The 21,428-nt window shown below is 43.2% G+C and overlaps 1 protein-coding gene across 1 annotated transcript in view; it reads right to left on the bottom strand.

Annotated features, from left to right (window-relative positions):
- notch3 (notch receptor 3) overlaps window positions 1-21,428 on the bottom strand; it is a 209,319-nt gene that overhangs the window by 182,900 nt on the left and 4,991 nt on the right. Inside the window, exon 2 of the mRNA XM_080216675.1 lies at window positions 7,732-7,813. Within this exon, the coding sequence (XP_080072801.1) occupies window positions 7,732-7,813 (82 nt within the window). The remainder of the gene's footprint in view (window positions 1-7,731; window positions 7,814-21,428) is intronic.

Here is a 21,428-nt window from a genome sequence, read left to right as displayed (position 1 = left end):
CTTTCTAAAGGCATTTGAGAAACTCAGGACATCCCAAAGCGCCTCACAACTGAGTATTTTTGTCATGTAGGAAATGCAGCTGGCAGTTGCACACAGCAAACTCCCACAAACGTTAATAACTAATTTAGTGATGGTGGATGAGGGATGAATATTGGCTAGGACTACACGAGCAACTTGCCTGCATTTCTTTGAATGGAGGCACAGTGGCACAGTGGTCAGCACTGCTGCACCAGGGACCCGGGTTCAATTCCCGACTTGGGTCACTGTCTGTGTGAAATCTGCACATTCTCCCCGTGTCTGTGTTGATTTCCTCCAGGTACTCCAGTTTCCTTCCACAGTCCAAAGATTAGGTGGATTGGCCATGCTAAATTGCCACTAGTGTCAGGGGATTAGCAGGGTAAATGTGTGGGATAAGGGAATAGAGCCTGGGCGAAATTATGGTTGGTACAGATTCGATGGGCCAAATGGTCTTCTGCACTGTAGAGATTCTATGAGATGGTGCAATAGGTTTTTATCAATGTCCCTCTGAGGAGACGGGGGTGGAGGAGGAGAAGTTGCCTCAGTTCAATGTCTTACCTGGAAGTAAGCTTGAAATATTAACTGCTTGGAGCCAAATGTTACACCAGATCCAGATGATGATAGGCCTAAAGCCACACTTGCTATTTATTACAAGGGCCAATTCCCAAATGGTAGCATATCTCAAGAAGAGTAGATGCTTCATGGAAACTTGTAAAATTCTAACAGGGTTAGACAGCTTCAGAAAGATGGTGGGGGGAGTCCAGAACAAGGGGTCATAGTTTGAGAAGAGGTAAACTTTTTAGGACAGAGATGAGGATAAATTTTGTTACTCTGAGGTGGTGAATATGTGGAATTTGCTACCACAGAAAGTAGTTGAGGCCAAAACATTGTGTGATTTCAAAAAGAAATTAGATATTGCTTTCTGGGCTAAAGAGGGGATCAAGGGATAGGGGAGGAAGGGAGAGATCAGGATATTGAATTTGATGATCAGCCATGATCAAGATGAATGGCAGAGCAGGTTGGAAGGGTCAAATGGCCTACTCCTGCTCCTAGTTTCTATGTTTCTGTTTCACTACAATATTACAGTTTAGTATATCTGGCACAGGACTACGTCTTAATGTCTCCTTCTGATTGTTGCAATTCACCTGTAGAATCTCTCTTTCTGTGGCCTTCTTTGACTCTGGTTATTCAGGCTCTGGGCCTCAAACATTCAAATCAAATTTATTTTCCAGAATGCAACAAATTGCATTTATGTAGTGCCTTTAAGATAGTAAAACATGCCAATGACTTCACAGGAATGTAAGTAAAGCACATATTTTCCGTGTGGAAGAGGCTCACAGAGCTGTCCAGTCCCAAACCCATTTGGATTGGAGATCAAAAAAGTTTGACCAAAGGGGTAGATTTTCAGGGGTGTCTTCGAAGGAAATCAAGAAATGTGGAATTATTGTGGGAGTTGGTAGATCAGCCAAAGTTTCACTGGAAGTGGTGTATTTGGACTTTCAGAAGGCTTTCGATAAGGTCCCTCATAAGAGGTCAGTAGGCAAAATTAAAGTACATGAGATAGAGGTAATCTATTGGCATGGATCAAGTAATGGTTCGGACAGGAAACAAAAACGTGGAAATGAATGGTACTTTTCCAAATAGCAAGTAGTGACTTGTGCAGTGCCATGGGCATCATTGCTTTGGCCCCAATATAATTAAATGACTTGAATGAGGGAGCCTAATGTAACATTTCCAAATTTGCTGTCAAGACTAATTTATGCAGAAATGTTTTAAACATTTGTGGGATGTGGGTGTCACTGGCTGGCCAGCATTTATTGCCCATCCCAAGGTGCCCTTGGAGGGCAGTTGAGAGTCAACCACATTGCTGTGGCTCTGGAGTCATATGTAAGCCAGACCAGGTAAGGACGGCAGATTTCCTTCCCTAAAGGACATTAGTGAACCAGATGGGTTTTTCCAACAATCCATAATGGTTTCATGGTCATCAGTAGATTCTTAATTCCAGTTTTTTTTAATGAATTAAAATTCCACCACCTGCTGTGGTGGGATTCAAACCTGGGTCCCCAGAACATGAGCTGAGTTTCTGGATTAATGGTCCAGTGATGATACCATTAGGTCATCGCCTTCCCTGAGAATTGTGAGGAGGGTGCAAGGAGGCTTCAAGGTGATTTAGAAAAGCTGAATGAGTGGGCAAACACATGGCAGATGCATGGCTAAATATGAAACACTTTGGTGTGAAAAACAGAAAGGAAGAGGATTATTTAAATGGTAGGAAATCTGAATGTTCAAAAGGATCTGGGGTGTCTGGATATACCGGTCAAAGTAAGTGGAGAGGCAGTTGCAACAATAATTAGGAAGGCAAAAGGTATTGGGGAGAACACTTGGCTAAATATTTTTAAGAAGCGGGTTGATGGGTTCTTGATAAGAGAGGGGATTAAGGGTTATGGGGAGAGGGCGGGAAAGTGGAACTGAGCCACAACAGATCAGCCATGATCTTATTGAATGGCGGGGCAGGCTCGAAGGGCTAGATGGCCTACTCCTGCTCCTATTTCTTATGTTCTTATGTTCTTATTGGTCACACAAAGACTAAAGAGACCTCTATAAGATCACACCTAAGCCTCCTAGGCTCCAGGGGCAAAGAGTCCCATTCTATCCAGCTCTCCTTATAATTCAAACCATCAAGTCCCAGTAGCATCCTAGTAAATCTTTTCTGCACTCTTTCCAATTTAATAATATCCTTTCTATAATAGTGTGACCAGAACTGTACAGAGTTCATATTGGAGGTTTTAGTAAAGAGAGGGTTGAAAGAGGCTTTGAATTTGTGAAGTTCTGCCCACTGAGACAAATAGCATAAATGCATTTAAGGGGTAGTTAGATAGGAATAGAAGAATATGCTGATGGGAATAGATCAAGAAGGGATTGTGTGCAGCATAAATACCAGCACGTTATATTCTTCTTTTTCCAATTATGCAAAAAGATTGGAGAATTGAGAATGTGGGCTCTTCAACTGAGGACAAGACTATATACAAATAGGTTCAATTGGAGGGTAAGTATAGTATGTCTAATCTCTATCCTACTGTTAGTTGACTGCCTACAAGTCACATCCTGTCAAGCTGTAATGATTAAGAGTACTTTAAGAAACAATCCCTTAAAGATGTATGCACACCATATCAGAACACAATGTGGAGATGCTGGCGTTGGACTGTGGTAAACACAGTAAGAAGTCTCACAACACCAGGTTAAAGTCCAACAGGTTTATTTGGTAGCATGAGCTTTCAGAGTGCTGCTCCTTCATCAGGTAAGTGGGAGTTGTGTTCACAAACGGGGCATATAAAAACACAAGCTCAATTTACAAAATAATGGTTGGAATGCGAGTCTTTACAAGTAATCAAGTCTTAAAGGTACAGACAATGTGAGTGGAGAGAGGGATCACTTTGGCAGCCTTCACGACAATGCAGAGTCACTGAGCAGAAACTGATAGCCAAGTTCCGCACACTTGAGGATGGCCTCAACCGGGATCTTGGGTTCATGTCACACATCTGTAACCCCCTGGGCTTGCAAAATCTCACTAACTGTCCTGGCTAGAGACTGTACACATCCCTTTAAGCTGTGCTTAACTCTCTCTCCACTCATATTGTCTGTACCTTTAAGACTTGATTACCTGTAAAGACTCACATTCCAACCATTATTTTATAACTTGAGTTTGTGTCTTTATATGCCCTGTTTGTGAACACAACTCCCACTTACCTGACAAAGGGGCAGCACTCCAAAAGCTAGTGGCTTGTGCTACCAAATAAACCTGTTGGACTTTAACCTGGTGTTGTGAGACATCTTACTATATCAGAATATAGTAAAGCAATTGGGTTGAAAGGCTTGTCAAATCCCTTGCTACAACATCCACTCCAGGCCTTCATGTATACCCACTCATGGTGCCTCTTCCACACACACACACACACACACACACACACACACACACACACACACACACACACACACACACACACACACACACACACACACACACACACACAGACATGGTGCTCACAAACTACGCGTTCACCCATCTTTATTCCATTCACCTGCCCCAGAAGTTCCAACACAGACCCACCTGCTCTGCATACCTGGCAATTTATCTGAGAACAAGATTCAAAACACACTCTGGTTCAGGTCTCCTAATCTGATGAGAGGATCTCAGGCCCTTCATGTCTCTCTGTACCACACATTTATAAATACTGCCAAGCCCAGAGTGTGTTTTGATCTTATCGTCAGGGATTATAGCGCTGTGCAATTTCTATTACATTTTATTAAAAGTGCTTGCTCGTTAACATGACAGATTACTTTAAGTCCTACCCAACCAACGAGCCCATGGATATATGGGCCACAGATTCTCACCTAATGCACTGTGGCCAAAGGCCCACATCAAGTGTTTATAGAAAAATATCTCCACGGGCAGAACGTTGGTACTACGGGTATTGTCACAGATTACACATCATAAACATGCTTTTCACAAAGGTTGGGAGTGCTGGATCCTGTGAGAATGTCAGAGATACCAAGTGCTAGTTAACATTAGAGCTTTATATTCAAGATTAAATCTGAAACACTGACAGCAAAAACAAAATTGTATTTATTTCAAGACCACAAAGTTTGATACTAACCCACAAAGTGACCATAAGCTTGATAGGTTCTGAGGAGCATTTTAATGCTGGAGGGGATTAAGGAGGGAATTCCAGAGCCAAGGGTCCAGGCAGCTGAAGGCACGGCTGCCATTGGTGGGACATCACAGATACAAATGCCATGAATACTTTTACTTTACTTGAACTAAGTGTCATTGAGCACAACACAAGGGTTTGAATATGTGGGTGGATGCGAGTTCAGTTGTGTTTATCTGTCAGCAATGCATATCGATTCCTATACCATGAGGTACAACTTCTCATCAGGCTTCTGTAGCCTCATGTGGTACTGGCATCCTGGTGCCATTTTCTCAGTGAAATGTTAAAATCTGTCACTTTCTGAGGTCTTCCCCTCCCCCCCACTTCCTTCATTACTTGACACATTTCTTGATGCCAAACCCACAACAGCTGTGTACAAAGGAGCGCTTGTGAATGTTAAAGACTTCTGCCAGAGGGAGGGTTCTGTAGCCCCGCTGGTGCATCAGATGCCCAGAGTGGTTCTTGTCTTGTTGCTGCACCTTTCAGCCCAAACACACAACAGTAATCCCCACCCAGGTGACAGGGAGATTCATGTTTATGGAGTGGGACAGATGCCAAGTTACCAGTGAGAGGGACAGCAGATTTCTGACGGATTCCAATCCTAGGAATCCACTCTTGCCGCCTGTTTAGAAAATCTGGCAAGTTTTGAACAGTGTGCCAGTGACAGGCTACTCAAATGTTCACATTTGCAGGGTACTTGCAGGAAGCCATCAGCGTTCATGCCAATTTCCTGGCATCTGCAGCTCGACAGAACAGTAATCACTGCCAAATTTACCCTTTCTTGCCCAGGGCCAAGTAGGCAATTGGCTTCAACTAACAGTGCGTCGTGGCATTCACACATCACATTGAAAACTGTCGCATAGTCCCATAATAGCGTACCCCAGTACTAACTCAACACGCTGGCTACTGTCACACATTCCACTAGCACAGCGTGCCTCAGCGTTCACGCAATGTCACACATTCCTACAATGTAGCGTGTCTTATATTTGCCCTCTCACACATAACTGAGGATTTGCTGCTGAATGTACAAGACTCTACACACAGACTAAAATTGAAAATTGGCCAAAAACGAGAAGGGTTTTCACCATTAATCTTTTAATGCTGGCTGCTATGAGGTCCTGAGGGCCAGTTTTAACGGGAGACTATTCAGAGCCAATGAGCAGAAAATCTAACTTCCATCAGTTGTTTAACTGTGGCCATGGGCCTCCCTCCAAGTCACCCACTGCAAAGTTGAGGCTACACAATTTTCCGGAAATATCTGTCATTGTTCACGAAACTAGAGCAAGCCAGGGAGCAAATTCTATGGGCAGGAATTTCTGGCCGCGCTCGCCCCAAAACTGGAAAGTCCCGCCCGAGTTCAATGGGCCTTCCCATTGTCCGCCCCTCACCTGCTCCAATGCCCAAAGCAGGCAGGTGGTAAAATTCTAGCCTACGACTATCACCTGAGTGACAACCAGCTCAACTTTGAAATTTTATTGTTAAATCGACATTCTTCTGTCGTGTTAGACACTCATTCCTGCATGAGAATCACGCGACTATTGAAGCTAACCAAGAATGGAGAGCTTCTTTAAACTGTGAACGCAGAACAGCGGAAATTAAAGCTTGGACAAAAGGTCATCTGGACTCGAAACATCAACTCTTTACTCCCCTTACAGATGCTGCTGAGATTTCCCAGCATTTCCTCTTCTGATTAGCAGAAATTAATTATTGCCACTATCCGGGCAAGACAAACCGCTATGAGAATAATCTACTTTGCTCCCGAAATTGGTGATGGTTCAGTGACCTAAACTTTAAGTTAACGTGATTCCACCACCTCCTGGCAGTCACTTCACTGGACATAAAGATCTTGAAATGGCCAGGAATGATCTTCTCCAGACACACATCATGTTAGCCTCACTGGGTGTCTTAGTCAAAGGAGAAGAAAGGCCTACATTACAATATATCTCTCATGCCTTTAGGAAGCCCAGAATTTTACAGCAACTTTCGTTTATATAGCACCCTTGACATATTGGCACGTCCCAAGATGTTTCATAGTAGCATTATCAAATAAAACTTCTACAGCCAATGAAGCACTCTTCGAAATGTCACTGTTGTAACCCATAAAACTCCCAGAGTACAGAAGGAGGCCATTCAGCCCATCGAGTCTGTACCAACCACAATCCCACCCAGGGCTTATTCCCGTAACCTCATATATTTACACTGCTAATCCCCCTGACACGAGGGTCAATTTAGCACAGCCAACCAACCTAGCCCGCACATCTTTGGACTGTGGAGGAAACTGGAGCACCCAGAGGAAACCCATGTCTGTGTGGAGTCTGCACGTTCTCCCCGTGTCTGCGTGGGTTTCCTCCAGGTGCTTCGGTTTCCTCCCATGTGTCCAAAGCTGTGTGGGTTAGGTTGATTGGCCAAACTAAATTGACCCTAGTGTCGGGGGATTAGCCGAGTAAATGCATGAGGTTCAGGGAATAGGACCTGGGTGGGACTGTGGTCGGTACAAGCTCAATGAACCAAATGGCTTCTTTCTGTACTGTAGGGATTCTATGAAAAGAATATTAGTTAAATCTCTTTGTCCTCAAGCAATGTTTTTGAAAAAAATGTTAATCCATAACCCATAGACTTGAAAAAAATTATTTTGGCTGAAGGAGACCTTTTACAGCTTTCAATTTTTTTTAAAAGCTGCAATCCTATCAATTGGCAGCCATGGAAAGGTTGGGATTAATTGACATCACTTGACACTAAAGAAAATTGCTTTGTCTGCTGTACTTCTACTTATGGATTGAGTCCAAAAATGAGGGAAATATAAGACGGTTACTAATAAATCCAATAAAGAATTCAGGAGAAACTTTTTTTTCCCACGAATCGTAAGAACGGTTCAGAGAACTCGTGAATCGCCCTGGGAATTGTGCCCCAGAGCAGTGCTTGCGGGTAGCCTGGGCACTACACTGACAGAATGCATTTATAATTCATGCAAATCCAATAGTTTCCAGTCAAAGGAGCAACTTACAGACATGATGCATCTCCATGCGGGCTCTTGATACATCGTCCATTATTTTCGCAAGGTCGGTGACTATCCCGGCACTGCAGGGCTGTGAGGGCGAGAGAGTACGGTTACTTCATGGGAGATTTTTTTTAAAATGAAAGAATAAACAAATAAATGACATCCCAAAGTACGTTACAATCAATGACGTAAATGTGGTTGCTGCTGCAATGTGGGAAACATGGCAGCCAATTTGCACATAGCCAGATTCCACAACAGCAATGGAATGAACAAAGAATAAAGAAAATTACAGCACAGGAACAGGCCCTTCGGTCCTCCAAGCCTGCACTGACCATGATGCCCGTCTGAACTAAAAGCCCCCTATTCTTCCAGGGACCATATCCCTCTATTCCCATCCTATTCATGTATTTGTTCAGACCCCCTTTAAAAGTCACTATCATATCTGTTTCCACTACCTCCCCCAGCAGCGAGTTCCTACCCTCTGTGTAAAAAGCTTGCCTCGTACATTGCCTTTAAACCTTGCCCCTCACACCTTAAACCTGTGCCCCCTAGTAATTGACTCTTCCACCCTGGGAAAAAGCTTCTGACTATCCACTCTGTCCATGCCCCTCATAATCTTGTAGACTTCTATCAGGTCAACCCTCCATCGTTCCAGTGAGAACAAACCAAGTTTCTCCAACCTCTCTTCCTAGTTGATGCCCTCCGAGGGAACGGCCAAATAATCTTTTTTCTATCCAGCCATGTTGGTTAATAGATATTGGCCAGGACACTGAGAAAAACTCTCATACTTCTCTGTGAGTACTGCCATGGGATTTTTCCACCCTCTGTTTAACAGCTCATACAAAGCAAAACAGCTGCTGTCTGGAAAAAAAATTATTCCATCTGAAAATTTAAACAGTGTTGTGATGGCTGCACAAGAATGAAACTGATATTTTTAAACATGTTTATTAACCATATTAACCAAAGGCCAATCGAACTTCAGGCTGTATGGACCACATGCCATGCTCAGCAACTAATATCCAAGTTCCTGCAAAGAATTTCACTTTAATAGCAACCTTGCTGGCTTTAAAACTGTAAAATAGACAGTGTGAGAGACACACACAAAATTAACCAAAGTGGGTGATGGTTAGTCCCACTTCCCAAACTTTATTCCCCCATTTCCCTGTAAGTTAGTCCTCTTCAGATACTTATCCAATTGCCTTTTGAAAGTTACAGGAGAACCTGATTCCACCACCACCCTCTTGGGTAGTGTCTTTCAGATCTCAAGAATCTTCGATATGAGGAAATGTATTTTCATTTCAAGTCTATTATTTTAATTATTTTAAAATTATTACTTCTGGTCACTGACTCATTAACCAAAGGAAATAGCTTCTTGCTCTCACCTCCAAACTCCCCTTAAACTTCTCCACTATAAAGGAGAATAATCCCAGTTTTTCCACATATCCAAACTTTCTTGTTCCTGGTATTATCCCAGAAAAGATCTATTGTGCACGCACCAAAGCCTTGACATCCTTCTTGAAGTGTGGTGTCCAGAATTATATGAAACAAACTAGTTGAAATCCATCCAAGTTTTAGCAGAATGACATTGTTTTTGTGCTTAAAACCCCAATGTACAGAACCTACTCCCTAAGATGCTTTCCTTATCCACCGATCAATTTGCCCTCCCATCTTGAAAGGATTGAGAATATCCACTCCCAATTCTCTCTGCTCCTGCACCCACACCTCCAAAAATAGTACCATTTAGATTATATTGTCCCTCCATGCCATTCCTCCCATCACTCATTACTTTCACAGCCATTTGCATCTAATACATGTCTGCCCATTTCACCAGTCTGTGATCCACTGGAGTATGCTACTATCTTCCACATTGCTTACAATGTTGCTAAGTTTTGGATCATGCACAACTTTGAGATCTGTGCTCCCTTTATCCAAGAACAATGAAAAGGTATCGGAAATCTCACTGATACACACCAGAACATAAAATGATACAGCAAACACAGGGCGGCACGGTGGCACAGTGGTTAGCACTGCTGCCTCACAGCACCAGGGACCCGGGTTTGATTCTGGGCTTGGGCCATTGTCTGCGTGGCGTTTGCACATTCTCCTGTGTCTGCGTGGGTTTCCTCCAGGTGCTCCGGTTTCCTCCCACAATCTAAAGATGTGCAAGTTAGGTGGATTGGTCTAAATTGACTTTTAGTGTCAGAGGATTAGCAGAGTAAATATGTGGGAATAGGGCCTGGGTGGGATTGTGGGTGGTGTAGGCTTGATGGGCTGAATGGCTTCCTTCTGCACTGTAACGATTCTATGAAACAATGAGGTGATTTGACCCATTATGCCTGTATCTGCTTCTATGGTGGAGCTATCCAAATAATCTCACTCTACTCTTCTGTCTGCATAGCCCGTACATTTTTTTGTGGGACATGGGTGTCAGTGGCTGGCCAGCATTTATTGCCCATCCCAAGTTGCCCTTGACGTTGTAGTGATTCATATAACTGAATGGCTTGCTGGTCCATTTCAGAGGGCAGTTGAGAGTCAATCACATTGCTGCGACTCTGGAATCAGCCAGACTGGTTAAGGACAGCAGATTTCCTTCCCTAAAGGACATTAGTGAACCAGATTGGTTTTTCTGACAATCAACAATGGTTTCATGGTCACCAGTAGATTCTTAATTCCAGATATTTTTTATTGAATTCAAATGCCACCATTTGCTGTGGCAGGGTTTGAATCCGGGTCCTCAGAACATTAGCTGAGTTTCTGGATTAATAGTCTAGCCACTAGGCCACCGCCTCCCCTTAAATATCGCATCAAATTCCTTTTAGGAAGTTACCATTTGTTTCCACCGCTCTTTCAAGCGTTCACCCAAGTCATTTTTTCCCCCTCAATCTGTAAATCTCTGTGTGCTCTAGTTACTGACCCTTTCTACGATTAGACAAAGTTCCTCATTATTTACTCTTATCAAAATGCTCTTGATTTGAAAACCTGTGTCAAGTCTCCAGTTGTTACTGTCCTAAGGAGTACAGCCACAGTTTGTTCATCTAACTTGAGTGACCCATCCTTGGTATCACTCAAATAAACCTGTGTCCAAGGCAATGGTACTCCATCAAGGATTTTTTTCTTTATTCTTTCATGGGATGTGACGTCATTGGCAAGTGAAGCATTTGATATTCATCCCTAATTGCCCTTGAAGTAAGTGGCTTCCTCAACCATTTCAGGGGGCAGTTAAGAGTCAGCCACATTGCTGTGGGTCTGGAGTCACATGTGAGTAAGTTAAGTTTCTTTATTAGTCATATGTAAAGCTTACACTAGCACTGCAACGAAGTTACCGTAAAATTGCCCTGGTCGCCATGCTCCGGCACCTGTTCGGATCAATGCACCTAACCAGGTGTAGGCCAGACTGGGTAAGGGCAGCAGATTTCCTTCCGTAAAGGGGCACTTGTGAACCAGATGGGTTTTTACAACAATGGTTTAGTGACCATTGCTGAGACGAGATTTTAATTCCAGTTTTGTATTACTTAATTAACTTAGAGTGTGTCAAGGACAACAAGTTATGGGTGTGTGGAGTAACAATGTGGTGTGGAGTAACAAGACGAGACAAAATAAAGAACCAGCATGACAGAGGGTCCATGAAGACCGAGGGAACAGTGAAGAACATAGCCAAGAAATGACGCACAACACCCATTTGTTGTGGATATAGTACTCTTCATTCTGAAAAGTAACAGTTCATCACTACTCTCTACTTAATGTGAGGAGAGAAAGAGCTGATATTTTGAGTCCAGATGACCCTTTGACAAAGCTTTCGATAAAGGGCATCTGGACTCAAAACGTCAGCTCTTTTCTCTCCTCACAGATGCTGCTAGACCTGCTGGGATTTTCCAGTATTTTCTCTTTTGGCTTCAGATTCCAGCATCCACAGTAATTTGCTTTTATCTCTACTTAATGTCCCTTAGTCAATTTCATATCCACTCAGCCACTGTCCCTTCAATCGTTGGGGCTTTAATTTTGCTATTATGTGGTATTTTGTCAAGACACAGCATCTATCATAGTACCATCATCGCCCCTCTTTGACACTTCAAATAACTCAATCAAGTTAAATACCATTTGCTTTTGACAAATCCATGTCAAGTGTGTCAATTATTAGCCTGTGGTTTTTGAAACATTGATTAGTCCTGTCCTGGATTATTGAATCTAAAGGTTTCTCCACTACCAGTGTAAGGCTCTGGCCTATAATTATAGGCCAGAGGTGAATAGAGGTGTGACATTTGCAATTCTCCAGTGCTTTCACCCCTTGCCTCTCTCCAAGGAGCACTGAAAGATTGTGACTTGAGCCTTTGCATTTTCCACTCTTGCCTTCTCCCAGTAACCTAGGATGCATCCCACCCAGACTGGGTAACTTCTCTATGTTGTGAGCACTGTCAAAGTTTAAAGCATCTCCTCTTCACCTGATTGTATTCTACCCAATATTGCCAAACCTCCTGCTTTACAATGACCTTGGAAGCATTCCCTTCTCTCATGAAGATAGATGCAATGGAGCGGCATGGTGGCACACTGGTTAGCACTGTTGCTTCACAGTGCCAGGGACCCGGTTCAATTTTGGCTACGGATCACTGTCTGTGTGGAGTTTGCACATTCTCCACGGGCGGAATTCTCCGGCCACGCTGGTCTAAAAGCTGTAAATTCCCACCCGACTGTCAATGGCGTTTCACATTCTCGGTACCTGACTGCTAAAGTTGCAGTGGCGGGCGGGATGGGAGAATTCTAGATCCTGTGTCTGCGTGGGTTTCCTCCGAGTGCTCCAGTTTCCTCCCATAGTCCAAAGATGTGCAGGTTAGGTTGATTGGCCATGCTGAATTAACCCTTAGTGTCAGGAAAATTAGCGGGGTAAATATGTGGGGTTATGGGGATAGGGTCGAATTAGGGTCAGTATAGACTTGATGGGCCAAATGCTGTCCTTCTGCTCTGTTCTAAGGGGTTCTAAGATTCTATTTAATACCTCAGCCCAAATATTCCAGCTCCAAATATCATCTTTTTAATTCATTGATTGAACCCTCCGTCCGTATCTTTTACTATTTATATTCTTATAGAATACCTCTGGCTGCTCTTTATGTGAGAAATTATCTTTATTCCTCCAATTCACTTTTCTAGGTATCCTTTGTAGTTTCTGTATTCAACTTGATTCTCTCCTGTATATTGAACTTTATATTCATCATACGCTTTCTTTTCCTATTTCATTTTAATCTCCATATTGTTTGTCATCCATGGAGGTCTAGCTTTGGATAGCTCCACTTTCCCGCATGCTGATTATATATCTATACCTGGACCATCTCTCCACTGAAGACTCTATCAAACCATTTTATCTTATTCCACCTTCGACTTGATCCCTTTTTGTGAGTGCTCCCCCCATTAAGCACTGGTACACTTGATCGTTCTTTGCCTTTTGCCAAGATTATTTGAAACCTGAGAGTATTGTGATCCCCAAATTCTTCCAATCCGAAACATGCTCCACTTACCGCAGCTACTAGGGACATACCAGTATACACACCAGCACAGCTACAAACTCACTTGTACACACACCAGCACGGCTACTGGTAAACTCACTGGTCTACACATCAGCACAGCTACTAGAAAACCCACACACACACCAGCACAGCTACTGGAAAACTCTCACACACACACCAGCACAGCTACTGGGAAATTCACACACACACATCCAGCACAGCTACTGGGAAACTCACATGCACACAGACACACACCAGCATAGATACTGCGAAACTCATAAACACACACACACATACACACCAGCACAGCTACTGGGAAACTCACTGGCACGCACACCAGCATAGATACTGAGAAACTCATACACACACACACACACCAGCACAGCTACTGGGAAACTCACTCTCTCTCTCACACACACACACACACACACACATCAGCACAGCTACTAGGAAATTCACTGGTGCACACACCCACACAGCTACTGGGAAAATCACAGGTCTACACACCAGCACAGCTACTGGGAAAGCTCACAAATTTGCAATTCCCTTCATGAGAGAAGAGGAAGCTGTAATGTTGCAGTGGAGGAGGAGAAGGTGATAAAGAAATTACTAAAGGATGAAAATAAATAAAAGACCAGGTCAATAAGGTGGAATGTGTCTTAGGTTGCTGAGAGAGATAACTGGAGATAGTTGAGATTCTGGCCAAAATCTCCTAATCATCCAGCAACTACAGACCAGTCAGCATAATGTCAGTGGTAGCAAAACTTTCAGAAACGGCTGATATTCAAAGAAGAAAACCATTGTCACTCTCAAAATCATGAGTTAATAAATTAAAGCCAGCACTGATTTGTTTGAAAGGTAAGTGAGGAGTAATTAAATTGATTGGTTCTTTGATGAAGCAAAGTAGCGTTCATGGGGGAAGTGTGATTAATGAGTGTATGTTTTCAACGGGTGTTTAATAAAGTGTTAGATAACAAATGAGTGAGTGTTGAGGGATCCTGTGTATGGTTTGCTCAATTTATGCAAAGACTTCATTTTAAGATTTTTCTGCATTTAAACACTAAGCTTAAAAAAAACTAACACTTGCCTACATTTTAAAACTCAAAAGGCATGCTGGGTTAGCTAAAAATTCACTGCATTTTTGAAGGGTACAATGTCAGCAAATCAGGCTTTTCATAAATAACATCTGCAAGGCCTATGTCTCCAAGTTAAAGACAGCATGTGCAAAATAATTTAAATAACAAATATAACAAATAACATACATTATAGTTTCAGCTGTGCATTTGCAGTTCAATTTTGTTTTCGAGATCCTGTCCAGTACTGTACAGGGACTAGCTTTGCAGCCAGTCTCTCTCAAAGTTTGCCTTCTCTTTGCTTTTGTAACAATTTAATTTCAAGTTCTGTTCAATAAAGAAATTCATTTTCCAACATTGTACCAGTGCTGTCTCCATCTATGCTAAGGAATGAATGGGAGCAATGAGCAATATTGAAGTCTGTTGGATTAAATGTGCAGTAGCTATATGGATATGGATTTGTCTAAGGGAGAGGGGTTGCAATGGAGGGCAGTATAAAGTGAGATTGATAATAGGACCACTACTCGTTTTGATGTGTATTAATGACCTGGACATATATAAACTTTGGCAGCAACAAGTTGAGAAGGCTGCTTGAAAATAATAAGGGATTCTTTACTTTATAACAAAAGACAGCGAGTACAAAAAGCATGGAATTAAATCATTTTAATCAGCAGACAAGGCCTCAGTTGGAGTTTCTATGTCCAATTTCTAGGCACATGTTTTAGGAAGGATGTCCAGGCCTCAGAGATTGATTGGAATCATACCAAAGAGGCAGAACTTGAGTGGACACCGTGGGTGGCACGGTGGCACAGTGATTAGCACTGCTGCCTCACAGCTCCAAGAACCCGGGTTCGATTCCCAGCTTAGGTCACTGTGCGGAGTCTACACGTTCTCCCCGTGTCTGTGTGGGTTTCCTCCGGGTGCTCCAGTTTCCTTCGACACTCCAAAGATGCACGGGTTAGATTGATTGGCCGTGCTAAATTGCCCCTTAGAGTCCCAGGATGTTTAGGTTAGAGGGATTGGCAGGGTAAGTGTGTGGGGTTGTGAGGATAGGGCCTGGGTGGTACTGTTGTCGGTGCAGGCTTGATGGGCCAAATGGCCTCTTTCTGCACTGTGGGAACTCTGTGAGTTACGTGGAGAGATGATCATGAAAAGAATTTTAGGATGACCTCCTTACAGCAAGGAAGGTTAGGAGGACATTTAATAGAGGTATAAGGATGATCATGAAGGATTTTGACAGACTAAATGGGGATGGCAGAAGGGTAATTACTAGAGGACACAGATATAAGGGAATTGGCAAAAGAACCAGAAGTGAAATGGTCAGAATGTTTTAATTTTAAGATGCCTTGAACTGGGGTGGCGCAAACAGATTTAATAGTAACTGACGAAGGGGTATTGGCTAAATAAAGAGAAAAAATTTGCCTGGGTATGGGAAACGGTTGGGCAAGTGAACCTAATTTGAAAGCTCCTTAAAAGAACTGGAACGGGTACGATGGGCTGAATGGTCCCATGAGTTGTATTAGTCTATAATTTTGTTGACACATATCTGCCAAGGTACCAATAAACTCAGCAATAAGCAAATTAACACATCTACTAGGAATTCCTACCCTTGCATAACCTCTTTTCTATAAAACAAAACTGGCCTGTATTAAAGTATTTGAAGTCTCCAATTATTATTACTGTGTTATTTTAAAGCCTTCTAACGCTTATTTGCAAATTTGCTGCTTCCCTTGGTTTGGTAGTTTATGTTACACACCTTGCTATGTAACACCTGCTCTTTAAATTGGAGTAAGAATTCTCACAACACCAAATTAAAGTCCAACAGGTTTATTTGGTAACACGAGCTTTCGGAGCACCACTCCCTCACCTGATGAAGGAGCAGCGCTCCGAAATCTCGTGCTACCAAATAAAGCTGTTGGACTTTAATCTGGTGTTGTGAGACTTCTTACTGTGCCCACCTTAGTCCAATGCCAGCATCTCTACATCTTAGCTCAGCGCCAGATAGATTTTATCTTTGAACCCTCAAGTCAAGTTCCAGAGCAAGAACAGCATCTTGGATCAAAACTGGCACCATTTCTATTTTTTTTCCAATCCTATTCCTGAATACATTGCAGGGAATAATGTTAAGTTCTCTGTCCAGCAGTTTCCATTACGCACCATGTCAAATGGAAACCATGTGGCTACTTGCACCTGCAGCTCACCAACCTTATTTGTCACGCTCTGTGCATTTACGCACATTCACATCAAACCTGCCTCAGCCCGTTCAGCATTATGCCAATCACTCCTATCTCTGGACTCTTTATTTCAATGCAGTTTGTGACTTCTAACTCCTTGCGCCTTTTATTTCCTCTCTCATTAGCACCACCTTGGTTCCCAAATTAGTTTGAACCTCCCCCAGAGCATCGTACCATAAATGCATGCCAACAAATTGGCACAGTTGTTAGCACTGCTGCCTCACAGCACCAGGGTTCAATTCCAGCTTCAGGTCACTGTCTGTGTGGAATCTGCACATTCTCCCTGAGTCTGTGAGGGTTTCCTCCGGGTGCTCCGGTTTCCTCCCACAGTTGAAAGATGTGCTGGTTAGGTTGATTGATCATGCTAAATTGACCCTGGTGTCAGGGGACTATCAGGGTAAATGCTGGGGTTACAGGGATAGGGCCTGGGTGGGATTGTGGTCTGTGCAGACTTGATAGGCCGAATGGGCTCCTTCTGCACTGTAGGGATTCTACGATTCTAAATCAACCAGAAAACTCACTGCTATACCTAGTGTTGCTCCAGTTTAGTTATGCTATTGGATGAGTGACCCAGCTCATCTGAATTCAAACTTCACTGTGATAATTTGAGAATTTAAAGAAAATTGAAAAAAAGTTAGAACTGTAACATAAATAAACTTTTGGATTATTAGAAAACTCACTGGTTCACAATGCTCCTCATAGAAGGAAGCTTGCTTTAGAGTTTATTTATTAGTGTCACAAGTAGGTTTATATTAACACTTCAATGAAGTTATTGTGATAATCCCCTAGTCGCCACACTCTGACGCCTGTTTGGGTACACTGACGGAGAATTTAGCACTGCCAATGCAGCCTAACCAGCACATCTTTTGGACCATGGGAGGAAACTGGAGCACCCCAAGAAAACCCATGCAGACACAGGGTGAACATGCAAGCTCTACACAGACAGTGACCCAAACCGAGAATAGAACTCAGGACCCGGGGGCTGTGAGGCAGCAGCGCTAACCACTGAGCCACTGTACCACCCCATCCTTAAATGGTCAGGCAGATACATAACTCCAGTCTCAAATCAACATAGTCAGTTCTTTAACAATCTCAGTGTTCTTGTAAATCTCTTAGCTATAATTGCACCACCATAAAGAGAAAAGCTGACCCCCCCGCCACTGACCACACCCTAGCTATGACTGTAACACTACATTCTGCACTCTTTTGTTTTCTTCCCTATGAATGGTATGCTTTGTCTGTATAGTGCGCAAGAAACAATACTTTTCATTGTGTCCCAGTACATGTAACAATAATAAATCAAATCACTTTTTCGAGGGTAACTTGTGGAATTTAACAAATGTCAGAAGTGCCCAAAATCAGAGAATAATTCATGAAAAAAATACAACATTGGATCCATTTGTGCTCTCATGGATGCGCACACCTCTAGGATAATTAGCTTCATGTTAAGAATATACTTCAATTAGTTTCGTTGATGGTTATGTATGTTTTCAATTGTCATTTGTGTTTCTTTTTTAAGTTACTAATTCTATCTGAAATAGCCCAGGTCCAGAATGAACTTTAATGCAAGACACTATCTTAGTATCTGGTTTATTGCCTCTCTCTCTCTAGAATGGATTACCCAAATGTTCTTGTGCCACAGGCATTAGTAAACTTAAACATGGGAGTGGTAGTAGGAGGGGAACACTGAGCTATAAATTGCAACAGACAGATGGGAAGAACAATGCCAAGGATGGTGTCACAAACCTCATCAGTTACACAGCAAGGACCTGCCAGTGGGTCACTTTTCCCTCTTTACCAAGCCAGAACACTGCTGGTTGAAAGGTGACAGAAAAGCAACGACAGAATACCCGAATAATGCAGGGAAATCACTAACTAATGGTTGGGGTAGTTACCAGCATTCCTTACTGGGAGGGAGGAATGCTCTTTATCACTACCCAGTGACTCCTACTGCAAAGGGTGGCATAGTGGTTAGCGCTGATGCCTCATAGTGCCAGGGGTATGGTTTCGTTCCCGATTTGCTATGTGTGTGTAGTCTGCATATTCTCCCCGTGTCTGTGTGGGTTTCCTCCAGGTGCTCCAGTTTCCCACAGTCTGAAAGATGTGCTGGTTAGGTGCATTGGCCATTCTAAATTCTCCCTCCGTGTTACCTGAACAGGCGCCGGAGCATGGCGACTGGGAATTTTCATAGTAACTTCATTGCAATGTTCAGGTAAGCCTATTCGCGACTAACAACTTTTAAATTGCCTCTCAGTGTCAGGGGGACTAGCAGGGCAAATACGTGGGGCTATGGGGATAGGAGCTGTGTGGGATTGTGTGCAACGCAGATTGATGGGCCAAATGGCTTTCTTCTGCACTGTAGGGATTCTATGATTCTATATGGACTAATCAGGGTTAAGCTCCGATGCCACCTCCAACATCAACTGATTTTCAACGCCCAGGCCTACAAATTTGGATTTGCACCTCAGCTGCTCTATTCTCCCCATATCACTGAGTTCTTTCCAGTCTGGTGCCAGTCCAGTGAATCCCCTCTATCCTTCCTCCAAAGGTGTTGACACCTTTTTTTGTGTCAACTCACAACTGCAGACGATACCCCAGCAGTGATTTATAAAGGTTGGGCACAAATTCCTCACTTTTGTACTCTATGCCTCCATTTACAGAACCAAGGAACACAAATGCTTTTCAAGCAGCCTTCAAGAACTTGTGTACATAAACCCCCTCATCCCCCTGCTCCTGAGCCCCTCTTAAAATTGTCCTATTTATTATTTTGCCTGTCTTCATTCTACCCACCCATCACTTCACACTTCTGTGTCATTTCATGTGTAAAAAGTCTGACAACACCAACGCCGGCATACCCACATCATCATTTCATGTGAACAGGTAATAAGATTAGGTAGATTGGCCATACGACATTGCCCCTTAGTGTCAGGGGAACTAGCTAGGGTAAACGCATGGGGTTATGGGGATGGGGTCTGGGTGGAATTGTGGTTGATGCAGACTTGATGGGCTGAATGGCCTCCTTCTGCACTGTAGGATTTATGATTCTATGAACGAGGTCCTCAGTGAATGCTAACGGGGAAGAGAGTGAACAGCGAAATTGTGCTACAGGCACCTTCCAGTTGCAAAATTAGATGCAGCTAAAATTGCTAGTTGGCAAAGATCTGATTGTAAGATTCACTAAGTACAACAGGTCATATCATAGCTATTGTCAATATTACAAGTGAGGCAAATATTGGAAAGTCAGCACTTGAAAATGGCTGCAACCCAGTGAAAGGGTAGACAATTGTTTAGATGCCAAGAGATCAGAGATGATGGGCTTTGCACTCCAATTGGCTGGATTCAACTACCTCCAGAGATCAGAACTGGGGCCTCAGCTTTTCCATTTATTAATGGCTTAGGTGAAAGCAAGAGTTTAAAGTCTATCTAGTAGTGTCACAAGTAGGCTTACATTAACACTGCAATGACGTTTCTGTGAAAATCCCTTAGTTGCCACACTCCGGTACTTGTTCTGGTACACTGAGGGAGAATTTAGCATGGCCAATGCACCTAACCAGCATATCATTTGGACTGTGGGCGGAAACTGGAGCACCTGGAGGAAACCCACGCAGACACAGGGAGAACATGCAAACTCCATACAGACAGTGACCCAAGCTGGAAATCGAACTCGGGTCTCTGCCGCTGTGAAGCAGCAGCGCTAACCACTGCATCACCATGTCACATATTTGTTTTGGACTTAAAGGTAAATCAGAGCATTTCAGATGTGGTTATAGATAGAGAAGTTATGAACTTTGGATGAACAGAGATTCAGAGGTTACTGTGCAGAAATCACTAAAAGCTAAAGGGTGATACAAAAAATAATGGCCTTCATTGCAAGGGGGCAAGAATACACGGGCAGCATGGTGGCACAGTGGTTAGCACTGCTGCCTCACAACATCAGGGACCCAGGTTGGATTCCCAGCTTGGGTCACGGTCTGTGCAGAGTCAGCATATTCTCCCTGTGTCTGCATGGGTTTCCTCTGGGTGCTCCAGTTTCCTCCCACAGTCGGGAAGACATGCAGGTCAGGTTGATTGGTCATGTTAAATTCTCCCTTAGTGTACCCGAACAGGCGCCAAAGTGTGGCGACTAGGGGATTTTCACAGTAACTTCATTGCAGAGTAAACGTCAGCCTACTTGTGACACTAATAAATACATGTAAACTTAAAAGTTATTCTGGAGTTGAGTAGATCTTTATTTAGACCAATCTGGAGTACTACATTCAATTCAGGACACTCCATCTCTTGAAGGCTACTCAAAAGATGTAGCAGAATTATACTGGGGCTGAAAGGGTTAAATTATGAGAGTCGATTGCAGGCACAAGGCTTATGCACCATTGTGTATAGGAGATTAAGGGATCTTATTGATGTTGTAGGTGATTAAAGAATTTGATAGGGTAGAAAGCCAGATAGAAATTCTTGCCTAGGTGGGTGAGTCCAGAACAATGCGGCATATGGCACAGTGGTTAGCACTGCTGCCTCACAGCGCCAGGGACCCGGGTTTGAATCCTGGCTTTGATCACAGTCTGTGTGGAGTCTGCATGTTCTCCCTGTGTCTGCATGGGTCTCCTTCGGATGCTCCAGTTGCCTCCACAGTCTGAAAGACGTGCTAGTTAGGTGGACTGGCCGTGCTAAATTCTCCCTCAGAGTACCCAAACGGGCACCAGGAGTGTGGCGACTGTAACTTCATTGCAGTGTTAATGTAAACCTACTTGTGACACTAATAAATAAACGTCAACTGAAAAGTTATGTTGGAGTTGAGTAAATCTTTGGTTAGACCACATCCAGAGTGCTAGTCACTTCATTGCAGTGTTAATGTAAGCCCACTAATAAATAAACTGTAAATTGTAGACAAAAATGTGCAGGTT

The sequence above is a fragment of the Carcharhinus amblyrhynchos genome, chromosome 33 (assembly GCF_965287045.1).
Source record: "Carcharhinus amblyrhynchos chromosome 33, sCarAmb.v2.hapA, whole genome shotgun sequence".
Classification (NCBI taxonomy): domain Eukaryota; kingdom Metazoa; phylum Chordata; class Chondrichthyes; order Carcharhiniformes; family Carcharhinidae; genus Carcharhinus; species Carcharhinus amblyrhynchos.
The sequence above is the reverse complement of the archived record's forward strand: the minus strand, read 5'-3'. Positions and strand labels throughout refer to the sequence as shown.